This window comes from Acanthisitta chloris, unplaced genomic scaffold, assembly GCF_000695815.1.
Source record: "Acanthisitta chloris isolate BGI_N310 unplaced genomic scaffold, ASM69581v1 scaffold1355, whole genome shotgun sequence".
Taxonomy (NCBI): domain Eukaryota; kingdom Metazoa; phylum Chordata; class Aves; order Passeriformes; family Acanthisittidae; genus Acanthisitta; species Acanthisitta chloris.
This window is the reverse complement of record NW_008671914.1, coordinates 69,909-85,639: the sequence shown is the minus strand read 5'-3', so window position 1 is coordinate 85,639 and position 15,731 is coordinate 69,909. Positions and strand designations below refer to the sequence as shown.

At 38.9% G+C, this 15,731-nt stretch overlaps 1 protein-coding gene across 1 annotated transcript in view; it reads left to right on the top strand.

The window, feature by feature from the left end:
* SUCLG2 (succinate-CoA ligase, GDP-forming, beta subunit) overlaps window positions 1–15,731 on the top strand; it is a gene marked incomplete at its 5' end in the record, with an annotated part of 104,346 nt that overhangs the window by 40,543 nt on the left and 48,072 nt on the right. The window contains 3 exons of the mRNA XM_009074282.1: window positions 1,623–1,719; window positions 7,777–7,938; window positions 9,451–9,593. Coding sequence (XP_009072530.1) covers window positions 1,623–1,719; window positions 7,777–7,938; window positions 9,451–9,593 — 402 coding nt within the window. The remainder of the gene's footprint in view (window positions 1–1,622; window positions 1,720–7,776; window positions 7,939–9,450; window positions 9,594–15,731) is intronic.

Below are 15,731 nucleotides of genomic sequence, written 5' to 3'. Positions count from 1 at the left end.
TTCTCTCCCCATGCTGTCAGCTCAAAGGAATTTACTGAAGCATAGGGACATAGTTTTTATTCAGACAAATCCTTGTATTTACTTATGCATTCACTATTTCTGGGTTGGGGTTTTATGCTTTGCCTTGAAGAGGCTCAGCACTTGTAGACCTTGAGAAAGAGAAGTGTTGACATTAAGCTGCCTGATTCAGAGAGGTGCTGAAAGATGGAGCAGCCCTTAATAAAAGTGAAGCAATTCTGGTGGTCTGTTATAGTTCCAGCAGAGTATGTGGCAGTCACAGCTTTTCAGGTTGCCCAGAATCATTGAGGGGTTGCATGGTGAGGTTTCCTCCATGGTGTGACTGCTGATAGCCTAACCCATGTGCTGTTGGGGTAGTTTGTCAGCCCAAGTGTTTGTGCCAAGGAAACTGCTGCCTTGGTGGGTGCAGATTTATAACTGATCATTTTTTTAATGTCAAAACTCATGAGGATGCTTCAATAATAACTTTTGAGTAGGGGAGGTTTCCTAAGCAATTTGTGTGCTGCTTACTGTAACTTGAAAGAATCTTAGAGAATCCCTGAATGGTTTGGGCTGGAAGAGACCTTAAAGCTCATCTCTTTCCAACCCCTCTGCCATGGGCAGAGACACTTTCCACTAGCCCAGGTTGTTCAAATCCATCCAACATGACCTTGAATATTTTCAGGGATAACCTGTCCATAACCTCTCTGGGTAAAACTGGAGTTGGGGTTGAGTCTTTCCAGTCATGTTTTCTTTTGTATGACTGACACTGTAGGAGAAAGCTGAATTCTGGGGTTTCTTATTCTAATTCACTTGTCAGGAGAAGTCCCAAATATCTTTGGTTTGTGTACTTCAGTTAGCTGATCAGTAATGAAGGGACAAATTTGAATGGTTTTTTTATTGGTGCACTTCATCTGCAAACATATTTCAGCTAATAGGATGTCAGTGTGTAATGAACCAAAGGGATTCTGTTGTGCACGTTCATGTTGCTATTTTAAAGTTGTTCTATTAATGGAAGAATGTTATAAGAACAAAAGACTTGCAAGTTAGTAGTCAGTGATGATACTTTTGGCCACAGAATCAGGCAGAGAAAGATGATGAGGACAATATGGAACAAGTGAGAGTATCTTGTAATGAGTAAACAACATCCTTCAGGCATAAGTTCTTCAAGAAAGCATTTCAGACTGATGTAGGCAGGAGAAATAGGGAGTTTTTTTTATCAAGTCACTAATGTACACATACTGCTTTGTGGTTTCTGAATTGAGACTGATTAATGTGGATGCAACTTATTCTCAGGTATACTGAGATCTACATCATTATGGACTGTTAGGCACTTGTCAAATTAAACTTGTCCCAGTAATTGTACTGTTTATTTTGTAGAAAATCTCCAGTAAATGCACATTTACTAAATGTTATGCAGTATCATAATGCTGCATTATAGCTATTTAAGAGGCTATATAAATTCGGTTAAGAAAAGCAGAAATAAAAGCAGTAATTATCTGGAGCTAGTGTGCAATTTAATGCATTAAAAATAATCAATAATGGTTTACCTTTTCCTTGAAAACATTAACTGTTTTGTTTTTTTTTTTCTGTGTGGTAACTGTAAATCTCCTGATCAAATTTAGGCAGCAGATCAAATTAAGAAGCTGTATAATCTTTTCTTGAAAATTGATGCCACTCAGGTTGAAGTGAATCCCTTTGGTGAAACTCCAGAAGGGCAAGGTAAGAAACTGAAGGAAACAAATGAATGCATAATAATTCTTTATTTATGCAAACTATAAATTAAATTGCATAGAAGGCTGTAGCAGCAGCTTTGCATTAATTTCATTTTGTAATGTAATTTAAGCAACATTCATAAATATTCCCATGGCAGATTTTACATTTCAATACCTTTTGTTGTTTCATCCAAATACTGGAAGTATCAGCTTCTACATGTTCTGCTTGGTGAGAAACAGCAACATTTTCCACTCTTCTGCTCTTGTACAAAGTTTGGGTTTGCTTGGGTTTGTTTTGGGTTCTTTTTGTTTAGTGGTTTTGTGGTGGTGTTTATTTGGGTTTTTTTGTGTGCTAATGCTACGAGAATTACTGAGATTGTTTGGAAAGAAATTTGCTCCTTTATGTTTGTGTGCCTATGGGTAATTTAAAATTTGAAGTGCATGACTCTGCAGCCTACTAGGGAACAGGACAGATTTCAGCTGGAAATGACATTTGGCTACATTTGGGGAAAAAAGAAAAGGATCACAGAATGGATCAGGTTGGAAGGGACCACAGTGGGTCACCTCATCCAACCTCCCTGCCCAAGCAGGATCATCCTAGAGCACATGGCACAGGATGGTTCTGGAATATTTCCAGTGAAGGAGACTCCACACCCTCTCTGAGCAAATCTTTGTCTGCTTTCACCATGACTACAAGGCTGAAAAGGGATAGGGTAAAAATAAGGAGCTGGATTAGCTTTCACCTTATTATAGTAGTTGCTTTCTAGCTGAAATCTTTCCTTCTATTTGTCATTTCTATCCAACTAACTTGGACAAAAGTGAAGACTGGAGGAGCTAAAGCTGCTTGTGCCATTGAAATCGGGTAGGGCTGATCCAGGTGGATCACTGTTACCACCTTACTCTTTCTTTTGATGGCAGAGCATTTTTACCCATGCAGTCATTCCTAATTTTGTGGTATTGGTGCCCTGTCCCTCTTCGTTTCTTGTCTTCGATTTAAATGCTAAAGATGAGAAGTTGTGGAGCTCAGGGGGAGCTAACTGAGGTATCTGTGCCCAAGGCTGCAGTTCACAAACACTAGTGACTAGTAGAGGCTTTACCTGCAGGATCAGTTTGTGGTTTGAGAGGTGTCTTGGACATTGGGAAGTGCTAGTGATGTTTCTTGAGTATCAGTATTTGTCAAGAAAGACAATTCCAGCTTTTCATCAACTGTATAAGATTTGCCTACAGATTAAAATGGAAATTCAAAAACAGAAAGGGAAAACTTTTACCCATTTTAGCAGACATTAGGAATGTGGCTGCTTAATTGCTGTTCTGGAAACATTTGGAAAAAGATCACTGCTATGTCAGCTAAGAACACAAGTTCCTCTTAGGAGTCCTGAACAATTGAAAGAATTAGCATTTTTAAAATGCATTTTATATGCCCAGAGCTAGTTTGTAAAATAAACAGCTTTTCACTAAAAATCCATCTTTTTGGCTCAGTTTGTCAGGAATTCAAATGCTGATTTGTGGCTTTGCAGTGCCTTCCAATTGCCCAACTTTGTTTTCCCCTTTTAATTGAAAAACCCAAGTGCAAAAGAATTGACATAGAATTGCCCACAATGGTAATGAACTCTGAAAAGCACTAAAAGATGGAAAATAAATCCTGCTTTATTAATGCATCTTAAAAGATGGTGCTCTTTGTTATAAAATAGGCTCTGGGACACTTGAATGCCCTATTGTAAAGTGACATTTGAAAAAATACACAAAGGGATATTAAATTTTATGAGAAAGTCCATTAGTGCCCAGGGAGGTGTATAAGGAGAGACTGGATGTGGCACTTAGTGCCATGGTCTAGTTGACCTGGTGGTATTAGGTCTTAGGCTGGACTTGGTGGTCTCAGAAGTCTTTTCCAACCTGATTGATTCTGTGATTCTGTGATGAGGATAATTCAGAGACAATGACAAAAGTGATCAAATGTTTTAGCAGGTTTTTTTCACATAATGAGCTGTTTTCAGGTTAAACTAAGCTAGAAGAACATATTCATGGCTTAAAGGCATGAATTCTGCTTTGATAACAGACCTTCTTCGAATTCCTGCTTGGTTAGGGGAAGTTTATTGGTCTTCTTGCCACCAGAATCCTTCAGCTCTGTGGATATTTACTTCATGGAATGATTTCCAGCAAAACTATTTTTGTCTGAGAATCGTTTACAGCACTGTGTGCTCAGATTTCCAGCTCGTTTGAGGTACCATAATAACATGCACATTGATTCAATAGTTTCTGCATTGTTAAACTCACTGAGCTTAATAAATACAAGTCAAGTTCTCAACAACTAACTCTGGGTCCATTGGCTCCTGCAATTTTTGAAATGTGTACTGGGGGGAGGAACACGAAGCTCTGCTGTTCACCTGAGCTGTTCTATTGCAGGCTCTATTTTAAATGGAAAATTTGCCTTCAGAACCCAACAGTCTGCTGGTTCCCCCTCCATTTAAATAGATCCATTAAAATCCGTTGGGAATGAGGTGAGAAGGACCTTTTCATTTCCAGTTGCACAGTGAAGTGAAAGCCCAACAATGAAACAGAGCCTTGGAAAGAGAACAGTCTGTTTTTTTCACGTTCTAGCAATGTGCAGCACATGACACTTGTGACCTTTGGAAGATGAATGGGATCTCTGAAATAGGTGCAACAAAAGCTGCTGGAACTTTCCTGCAGATTATGATGTTCATCTCAAAACAAAATCCTTTTGCTAGGTCTGTCTGCTATGACTGATGTACTCACCAGGTGTATTTTGTGAGTTCACTGATGCCATAAAACCAAAATTTCCTCTCTCAAAACTTGTTGGAATTATTTTTTTAATTGACCAAGATAACATTACACTATAGGGCAGTATGGAGGGTACCAGGAATTTAATTGACCAAGATAACATTACACTACAGGGCAGTATGGAGGGTACCCAGGAGTCCTTTTGCTCAGTCAGATGGCAGAAATTGGGGCATCTATGACAATTGTCTAAAATCAGGCAGAGAAATGAGCTTGAGGTGAGTTTTTTGTGCCAGGATCAACCTGTTCTGGTATTCACACTCACTGGCTTGAAAGTAGCTCAAGTGACTAGGAGAGAAGCAATTTGATGTCCTGTTATTTTGGCAGAGCAAAGGGCAAATTTCCCAGTTCAGCCCCTAAATCACCTCAGTCATGTAATCCTGCCAAGAAAACCTCTTGGGTGTTAGTGAGTGGGGACTGCAGAGGTTTGTGGACACTGGGAATGAAGTGAGAAGGGCAGAGACAGCACTGACAGGGAACACAATAAGAGCATCATTGAGGTGCTGAAGGCATATTTGATGGGTACCAAGAGGAGAAATTGATAGACAAGTAGAGGTAAGTGACAGAGAGAACAGTTGGGAATGAGAGAAATCCAGATGTGGTCCTTAAAGGTCCTAAAGAACCATGGTGGTACCAAGTTTGCATCCTTGCTGGAGTATTATGAGGTGGTACTGTGGAGAAAAGTGGTTTGGATAAGTTACCAAGTTAGCTTCTCTGAAATGGCTGTGTATATAAGAAGGGCTTAATTTGAGGGATGGTAGGAGTTTTTATGCTGTTTTCTCTGAGGTTTTTCCCCTTGTATTTTGCATCCTGGAAGCTGAGGAGCAGAAACAGAGTGGGTTTCAAGCTGTGAAAGCCATTTTACTAGCAGACATGCTCAGGAGTCTTCCTGTGCTCATTTCTTTTTTGCTAGCAGTTTCCCCATCTGAAGTGTCTCGACGAAGAATAAAGATAAAACAAATGGAAGAACATTTGAGTGGCTTAATGCAGTTATTTCTAATGATCAAATAGAAGTCTCTGTATGAAGAACATTATTCCTGTCAAAGTAATGAATAAGATGGAGTTATTTCTTGCTGTGTTTTGTGTTTTCCTCTTGTGTGAATTTCCATCAGAAAATGCATCGTGGTGTGTGTTTAATTTTGTAACAAGTTCTGTGTTAAGAGTCCTGGGTCAGAAATCTGTGACTGCCCATTTTGGGGGTTCTTTGTTTTGTTTGCTCTCAGTGTAAACTGTTGAATTGGCAGAAGACAAAAATCCTCCACCACTAGCAAAAACAGAAGCACTTTCCTAAATACAAGTGTTGGAGCTTTCTTTGATATTTGTTTAGAAGAAAAATCCATTTGTGTAATCTATCATGCATGTAACAATGTGCTTTTGATAGTGAAAATGGTTTGATAAATATTAATACATGTTTTTGCTGCTACTTTGTACAGCGTGGCCTTTGTTAAAGATGAATGTTCTGTAGAAATGAGATTCTGTTAATCTGACACTGAGGATGTTTGTGTGTAAGGTAAACAGAGCTCTGAAACTGCAGTTGCACTCTTAGCTTTGAGTTGTTTTAGCAATTTAAGGAACTGAAGGGTTGAAGAAGAAAAATTGTCTTAGTTTATTGCTAAAAAAAAAGATTAAAGCAGCTTTAGTACAGTAGAAACATATTATGAGCTGCAGACATTTCTGCTTTTGGTACATTCCCACATGATGTTTGACCAGGTAAGATCTAGACTCTTCCAAGAGATTTATTCTAGACATTCATGATCAGTTCTCTGAAACTGCAGTCACTGAAACAGAATTTGACACTGTTTTAATTTAACCTGTTATCAGTTACAAGTCAAACACTTAAAAAATAAAAACCAAATCCCCATCAACAGCAAAAAAACCCTCAAACCAGCCAAATACAAATCAAGACATGCAGTTAAGATTCTCCTGTTTGTTTAAATATTTTGTTTGTTGTTTGCTCAGATATTTTCTCATAATTTAAACAACTGTATTTTAAAGAAGAAAAAGAGTCATTAGTCCATCAAAAAAGGTTGTGTGTTTTGTTATTTTAAATGATGTGCATCTATATCAAAGACTAAAATTGTCTTTTGAGTTGTAATTGACCTCCTGATGTGTGCAGTGCTCAGGAACACGTGCACATGTAGAATCATAGAATTTTAGGGGTTGGAATGGACCTTACAGATCATCTAGTCCCAACCCCCTGCCCTGGGCAGAGACATCTCCCACTAGACCAGGATGCTGCAGACCTCATCCAGGCCATGTACATATTTCAATATGAATAAAACCCCTCAGCAAACAGAAAAACTATTGGATTTTTTCTGGATGCAGCATTTAAAGGCACTGAAATGTGATTGGTTTGCCTTGAGAAATCACTGATACTTAAATCAGTAATTATAATCTGGATACAGCACAAGTGATATTACTTAAATAGTGATATGATAAGTATATAGCCTTACATTTACTTAGAACATTTTAATGTAATGAGGTGTTTGCCTATGCAAAGCCATAGAAATAATGAGTCAGTAAATAGGCAAATAGGACTCCATAGACATCTCTGTTACTGGTGTGTTTATGTGGATATTGTGGCTGCTCACCAGTCCCTTGCATCTATTGTTTGATATAGTCAGCTTTCAGTACTTCTTAATTTGTTTTTACAACCATAATGGATGTGGATATTGATGGGAAGTTTTGTATTTGCTTTATTTTCCTTATTTCAAGGTAGTCTTTTGGTCATTTTTAGCATACCTTGACTTTAAGTTGTTTGAGATCTTGAACGAAATAATGTGTATATAGCTAATAACATAATAAATTCCAAACATGGCTAAGGAAAGTGTTTTGCATGGCTCAGCTCTAACTGACTGCATGTTCCCAAACACTGCTTTGGATTGCAAACCTGTTACCTGTTATGTCAGTTATGCTCTCAGAATATTAAAGTAGACTCTCTTGTGAAACTACTGTACACACCTGTCCAAATCCTAGAAACTTCCTTCATAACTTCCAGAAACTTTGTTTAAAGCAAGCACAGAAGATCTTCCTATGACTGTGTGGTGTGGAGATGTTTACTCTTATCTTCTCCCAACAGAGAATTTAAGGAAAAGCTTCCCTTTGCTGCTGGACTCAGTGTTAAAACTTCAGCTGATCATATTCTGGAGGCAGCATCATTCCCAAAGCAACTTTCTCCCCCTCCTTGCTGCAGTAGCTGTAATATTTCAACAACTCTGACTAACTGTAAACTCTAAATGCCTTTATGTTGTTTTATTTTCTCCTCTAGTTGTTTGCTTTGATGCCAAGATAAACTTTGATGACAATGCAGAATTTAGGCAAAAAGAAATATTTGCCATGGATGACAAGTCTGAAAATGAGCCTATAGAGAATGAAGCTGCCAAATATGACTTAAAATATATAGGACTGGATGGAAACATTGCTTGCTTTGGTAAGAACAAATAAATCCAAAAGTCATTTGAAGACAAATTCGTGCTTGTTCAGTGTATAGACTTTGTTTGCATTCTGACATTCAGCCCACCCTTGACAGTATTTCAGTCTGTTTTGCTGAGGTTGTCTGTCCTTCTACAAATCCTTGCAGGAATGAAACTCAAATTGTGTTGAAGCTGTGCTGAAGGCCACAGTAGACATGCAGAGCATGAGTGGTGTCAGAGACAACTCAGGCTAAGGGAGAAGCCTGTGAGGTTTCTACAATCCGAATTTTTAAGCTGATGCAATTGTTTTTCCCAGTAATTACAACAAAACAAGGAGAGCCATCAAAAATCAATCATTAATTTTCAAAAGTAAGACTTGTGTTACTTAAAAGACACTGCAAAAATATGTGTGTGAAAACATGCCATTCCCACTGACAATTATACACTGAGCTTCATTTCCCTTTAAGGAAAGCTGCTAAAGAAGCTGCTTGATTGTTAGAAGGAAAATGCCAGGTTTTTATTTTCCTGACGTTTCAGTAGAGCAGAAATTGCTCTGCTGTTTAGAAGAGATAAGTAAAAAAGTCAGATATGCTCTAAATAATTTTCATTTTCTGCAAATTCTTTTAGTCAGTAAAACATTTTATTATGACTCTAATTGAATTAGGCATATTTTCTCATCTGGGTGAGAAAATGTCCAGCATTTACATTGTTGAAATGTGTACTCTAACCATAAATCTAGGAGATTTTGATAATGTGCAGCAGTTGATTCAGTAAGTGACAGTGAGAGTTTACTCTCAATTAGAAAGAAAACAAACAAATAAAACTCATAAAACATTGGGGAAAAAAACCCAAAACAATAAGTGGTAACACTAGAGGGTTTTTTGAGTTGTTTCGTTGGGTTTTTTTTTTTAAGTATTAGGTATTGCTGTCAAATTTCAGGTGACACAGGAGTCTGACTTTGTCCAGCAGGAGCAGCTTACTGGGGAAAAATAATCCCCATCTACTTTTCCTAGGCTAGAGGATGTTCCTACCCATGGGAATGCTTCCAGACTGGTATAAATGTGAAAGAAGAGTCATTTGCAGGAACATCTGAGATCTGTCCACAAAATTTAGTTGTCTGTAATACAAAGCATCATCTACTGCTATCAAGTGATGATAAGGGAGCTTGAGGAGTCAGTTTGTCCCTCATGTCTCATGATGTAGGTGCTATTCCCTGAAATTTTTATGTCTTTTTTTTTTATAATAGAATCAGAAGGTTTTGCATTTCTATAATTATATTTCCTGTGCTCATACATGCTTAAGGGAAGGTGCACATCTAAATCCTAAAGAAACCTTAACGTTGCTGTGTATGCACCAGATTTTGAATTATTTCTTGCACTGGATATCTTTGCATAGCTACTGGCCTATTTAGAGCTAGATATGTAACATTTTGAGCCATGTTATGGGGTTGTGCTGATACATTTTAAGCTTTTTCACAAATCTTGTGCTCTTTCATGTGAAATATAAGCACTCGATGTTTACTATTACAGTCAACGGAGCTGGACTTGCAATGGCAACATGTGATATAATATCCCTGAATGGTGGAAAGCCTGCCAACTTCTTGGATCTTGGTGGAGGTGTGAAAGAAGCACAAGTATACCAAGCATTCAAGCTGCTGACAGCAGATCCAAAGGTAAAAATGTTGGGGTAGGACCAGAAGTTTCCCCATGCAACAATACATCTGCATAGGACTCCTGTAGGAGAACTACAAATAGTATGCTGAAAAATGCAGATGTTGATGTGAACACTGAGGATGTGTTACCAAAAGGGTGATTTGGGAGGAAAATCACTTCAGTATAAACCGCTGGACAGACTTTTCAGTTCCTGATCCACACTCAGCTTTGCTGGTCAGTCATGAGTGGGAAAGTTCCTCAAGGCAGAAGTGCAGGTGTAGTAATGTTGGGCACTGCAGTGCTGAACTCAGAACATCTCACTCCTAAAATGGAATTTGTGAGATTTAGATGCTTAAACTATCATTCCTAACTGTGTAGTGCCACAATAGACTGAGAAGGAAAATGAGAATTAAGCAAACAGCTAATTCTAAAGGCTCATTTGTACTCATTTAAGTTCAGTTCTTCACTGGAGGATAGTCTGTGTTTAATCAACATTCCCGTGCTGAAATCATAGCCTGGAATGTTCTGACACTTCTTTCTTGCAGATGGAGGTGCAGTTGCTCTTTTCTTTTTTGAACAAGAGGAGAAGACATGAGTCTGTGTGTATTGAGCAGAAGTTATTTCTAGAGATGCATGTTGGCATGTTGAGGTCACTGGTCCCTTTTACAGACAGAACTAGAATATATGCTGAGAGAATATTGATCAGGCCTGGGCTTTGGAGCAGTGCCAGCCTGACCATCCTGCCAACATGGACTTCTGCTTTTGTGTGCAGCCAGAACTTGGTTGCTGTTGATATTTTTACTAATGGAAATCTGTCAAAGGGCTCTGATTATCTTTTCCATCTCCTGCACCTAAGCATCACTGCTGAAGTCTCTATTTCACCATATTGCTTCTTTTTGTGAATCTGACTTTTATCTCACTTTTTCTGTGCTTCCAATCATTTTCCTCATGTTCATTGTGATGTGATATTAGCTCCTCTAAATACCACCTTCCTGTGAAAGCTACATTGCTGTAATTGTATCCCTGCACAGCTCTAAGTGACAAAATGTTGTGACTTTTCAAATAGAGGTGGATATTGTTTGCAGCAAAATTTCAAGGCAAAACCAGGAAGAAAATTTACTGTATGACAGAAGAGCACATTGACTTCATTTTGCAAACTCTTTGCAGTTGTAACTCTCCTTGCATATTTTTAAAGCACTGACTACCTTGATGCCTCAGCTGTACTAGGGTTATCTGGAGTATTTGAAACATTATTCCTTTTTGCATTCCCATGGACCTGGGTCATGCTGACCTTTTGTTTGTAGAAGTCTAGGTGTATGTTCTTCCCAAGAACCACAGGCAGAGAACAGTTTATCTCCTACTACTTAGTGATCTTCAAGTCATTAATATGCTTAAAAGAACACAGACCTGGAGAAATATAGAATCAAAACGTCTTACCTGGGGCAGAAAGGAGGCAGGATGGGATTTGAGAAACATGATAACAAACTGGATGGTTTCCTTCATATTCTGGTACTAGTAGACACAGCTATGCTTTTCTTCCTTTGTGTGAGTTGTAGCTGTTTTCAGGACATAACAGCAAGATTTGTTTGTGTGTGTTTGAGCTGCTCTGCAGTGTGTGCTTCATGTGATGATCAAGGTTTGACTGAGATGTGATTTAGTTCTGCAACTTGTGTTAGTGGTAGAGAAGCAGGTGCAGTAAAGTCTTAGATACACAACTTAGCTGGTGATTATCACTATGCTAAATAGGTTCTACAGTCTGCTGTGGCACAAACAGCAGATATTAATTTTGGTGATGAAACTTACTGAGTTTAAGCAATTTTGAAACAAAAAGGCATTGCAGTAGCTCTCAGCTATATAACATCTGCATGCCCAACATTTGACTTGTAAATGTTTCCTTCTTCTATTATACTTTCTGTTTATATATTACTGCTTAACAGTAGCTGGTTACACCAGGGCTAGTGAAGCTCTGCTAATGAGACATGCAAAGCAAAAGGTAATGTGGAAAGGACATGGAATAGTCATAGAATCATAGAATTTTAGGAGATGTTCAGCTGCAGTTTAAAATAGATCTCTTGCTCTCTCTTCAGTTGTCTTTAAAACATCTATTTTGTATTTTAAAAAAAACAAAACAAAACCCACAAAACCAACCAGGTATGCCAAGATTTGATTTAGTGAAGCTGAGGATATTGTATTTGGGAGAAATGAAGATCTTGGCTGGTTTGCTGCTGGTTTAATCTGTCAGTTGTCAGTGTCTGTAATTCTTGGGGAAAAAAAAAGAAAAAGAAGTGGGGTTTTTTGTTGTTGTTGCAAAAGGTTACCCACTGGCTTCTGGATGGAAATGCTGTCCCTGGAGTCAGTGACCCTTTTATACTGTGCTGGTCTTGTTTACAGTCTGCCATATCCAATACTTCCTAGGTTAGACAGGTCATTGCAATAGTTCTGAATTCCTTTCTATTCACTGTCTAAGTTCTAGTTGCCTTTTTTCTTTCTTTTTTTTGTGTTTTTCTCCTTCCTGCCTGTCTTGTTTCTCTGAGTTTGTGCCTTGCACCTGCTTTGGCAGGAAATGAGCAGTCTTCCCTCTTTTCAGGTAGTAACAGAAAAGGGGAAAATGGCCCAATTCTGGGAGTTCAGGCTGCTGGGAGACACAATGGGAGCTTCATTCATCCTCTTTGTCCCACAGTGAAGTAGAAGAGGTTGTTTCCTTCAGTATTTCAGAGGTTCTGAGTGATGCCTGGCTCTCCTCTGCATGTATGAAGTGCTGTTTCAGGCATCCCCACTGAAGTCCTTATCCTTGAGTACTCTCACATTCTTACCAAGCTCAACAGGTGCTTCTTTTTGTTCATGCTGAAGACCTGGTTACCATAGGATGGCTGTTTGTAGGATTAAGCAAGGTTTTGGAAAGCATAAAGCTGAAAAAATATCTGCTCCCCTATGGAGCTGCATGGACTACAGGAGCAGAGGTGCCTCCCCAGGGGCTGCAGGGGAATCTGTGCTCCAGAACTTGGAGCACCTCCTGTCCCTCCTTCTGCACTGACTCCATGGGCTGCAGGGCTGTTCCTCTCCTATCTGCACTCATCTCTGCAGTTGCTGTTGTGCAGATTTTTATGTCCTCCTTAATTGTGTTTTCCCAGAGGCACTACCACTGTCCCTGCTGGGTTTGGGCTTGACCAGCAGCACATCCATCTTAGAGTCACTGGCATTGGCTCCATCAGACATGGGAGAAGCTTCTGGCAGCTTCTCACAGAAACCTCCCCTGTAGCCCCCTGCTACCAAAGCCTTGTCAGAAAAAAACTCCTACAAAAGCAAACTAAGCTGTAAGCAGCTTTATTTTACCTCTGACAGACTCCAGCCCAGATCTTATCAGTTGACTCCTATTAGAAAGTATCACTGAAACATGGGCACTTAAAGGCCAAAATGGCTTGTTGTTCTTTTTCTCCTTTTCCTGCTTAAGTTCCTTTGACAGCCTTTTTTGAAGCCTGTCATTGATGGTGTGACTAAAGACTCATCAAGTCAATTGATGTTAACAACTGTTGGCTTTTCATTTAGGCAAAATACTATTGACAGAAACACAAACATCTCTCTGGAAAAAAAAATTCCGTATTGACATCTGTTAATTCATATCCAGGAAATAATTAATACCAAACACACACTCAACTTTTTTTCCCCTTTTAGCTATTGTTTAGTCCAAATTCAGATTATTGTCTTATTAATATGGAGTAGACATTCTTATTCCTGTCAATTTGCTTTGCCTTTTTGCTTATGTCAGATGCATTTCTCTGTCCACCTCAGTGATGGGAACACTAATGACCCTGATGTGTCTCACCATTAAGTTGCACATGAAACAAAGGGCTTTTATTTTCCAGGCATCTGAGAGTGACCAGAATTCTGAAAGAGGGAGTCATTAAATCATAACTTTTTAATTCACTTACTTTCCAGCTGGTTTTGGTATGAAAGTAATACACTTTATCCATCCTTATTATAGAAGACATTTTTATCACTGGTTTATCCTTTTAGCTTGAGGGATTTTTAGCATTAGTTTTCTTAACATTGCAGTCTGTTATGTGGCAACAGAAGGGATAATATTATACTAAGAGGGAAAGATTTGGGATATTCTTTTCTCAGATTTCAGAGGTGAAAATGAGGATGGCATGTGCAATTTATTTGGTCTTTATCTTGGTAACTGGGTGAGGTAGTTCTGTTAAGACAATGCAGAACATCTGCAAACATTCAGGCACTTTGGAGTGTAGTAACTCTATCTGTTTGTTTCTGGACTTTTTGCTCTCACTCTGCAACTTTAAAGAAGGACTTGCCCCCAGTTTTAGGGGGAAAAGACTCTTTTAAGTATGGTTTCTGAATAGGCTCAACTGTATAGCTGGAGGTTTTGTCCTGGAAGTTGTGCAAAAATCTGTCTTATTCAGTGAGTCTGTGCCTGGTGTTTGACTGTTGGGTTACATACCTCAGCCAAAAAGGGGTTTTGGCAGATAAACTTCTTAGGAGTTGCCAGGTGCCTGTTCTGTTCCCAACCAATTATTCCCTGCATCCTGCTCACAGAGGCAGAATTTCAAACAGCCTGGGAGAAAAGAGAGTGGAAGAAGAAGAGGAGAATGTTATCACATGGTGTTCCTGATCCAGGATTGGGCAATGAGACATTATAATCACATCAAATAAAAATAAAAGTAATGTCAGCAGCCAAGTGGTGAGTGCAGGAGTTTGCTCAGCTCATTCTTTGGATCTGTGGAATGACTGGTGCAGCACTACTCATGCCACTCAGCCAAGGCTATCAAGTCTGTCCTCACTAAGAGCAAAAGATTATCAAAGGCAACATCCAGAAACAAAGAACCAACTCGTTTGATTTTCACAGAATCAAAGAATGAGTTGGGTTGGAAGGGACCTTAAAGATCATCCATAGGCAGGGACACCTTGCACTAGACCATGTTGCTTAATTCTTCATCCAACTTGACCTTAAACCCTTCCAGAATGGAACAGCCACATCTTCTCTGGGCAAATTTTCTGCTAGGACTGCCTTGTCCATTGATGTGAGTGGTTATTACTGGTGTTACTCCTGGAAGTTTTGTGTGGAGTGAGAGTGCTTTGGAGGGTGGGAAATAGATCTATTAAGTTTTAAAAGTCACAAATAAAAAACAGGGTATAGAGATTTTGAAAATCCTCATCCTAGTTAGAGCATGGCTGTGGGTAGTTTGTCTCTGCCTTTAACTAATTGTGAGCAGTGGATTTCTCAGTGTTAAAATAATGTGAACCCATAAATCAGCAGAATCAGATAACCTTCTCTATGCAGCCTATGCCCATGTGTGTATAATGCTGGAGAGAAAAAAAAGGAAATGTAAATAGCATTCAGTTATGGACATAAAATAAAGTGTTAGCACGGGATTTGTTTGAATTGTCAGATTGCATGTCATTGCAGATAATGCAGAGGAACCCTGTTCTTACAGAGTCATTAGAAATCTTTCTGCTTCCTCATTCAAATATCATGTGCACCCTTTACACACTTCATTACCCAGCTCTTCTTTACACAGCATGAAAAGTCTTTATGCCTTGTGTGTTTTTCTGATTCACACAAGAGGGTGAAGCATCATATGCTGGTTTGAGTACTCTTAAAAGCTGTAGCTGAAGAGTTAGTGTAGTGAAAAATACCTGTGTGCTATAGTATACTGATTTGTGAGTACTAACTGCTAGTGCAGTGTTCAAACCTCTGTGTGGCCTGTGTAGCTCCAGCTGGTATCTGAAAATGGTGGCACTTGAATCTAGTGGATGGTTTTGAAAGTTGAGGCTCTGACTGCTATTTTTACCCCTCTGTGGGAACTGTGCATTATAATACTCATCTACCATAGATAACTGACCGAACACTGATCAAAAATTATTTAGCCTGTTGAAGAAATGAAGTGCTATGAAAATTATAGAAGTTATCCCTGTTCATCCACTGCTTATTGCAGAGCCATGTCCTGGCAATTTTGTACTCAGCATTGGTTTTGTAGAAGTGAAGTGAAAAATAAAAGTCATCATCAATAAACCTGTTGGGGTGTTGTTGCAATTTTGGCATTTCTATAAGATGATGTGTAATTAATCATTGAATGGATGCTTTTTTTGGAAGCTTGATCTTCCTATGTCATCTTAATGTTGTCTCCTAATAGCATGTAGAG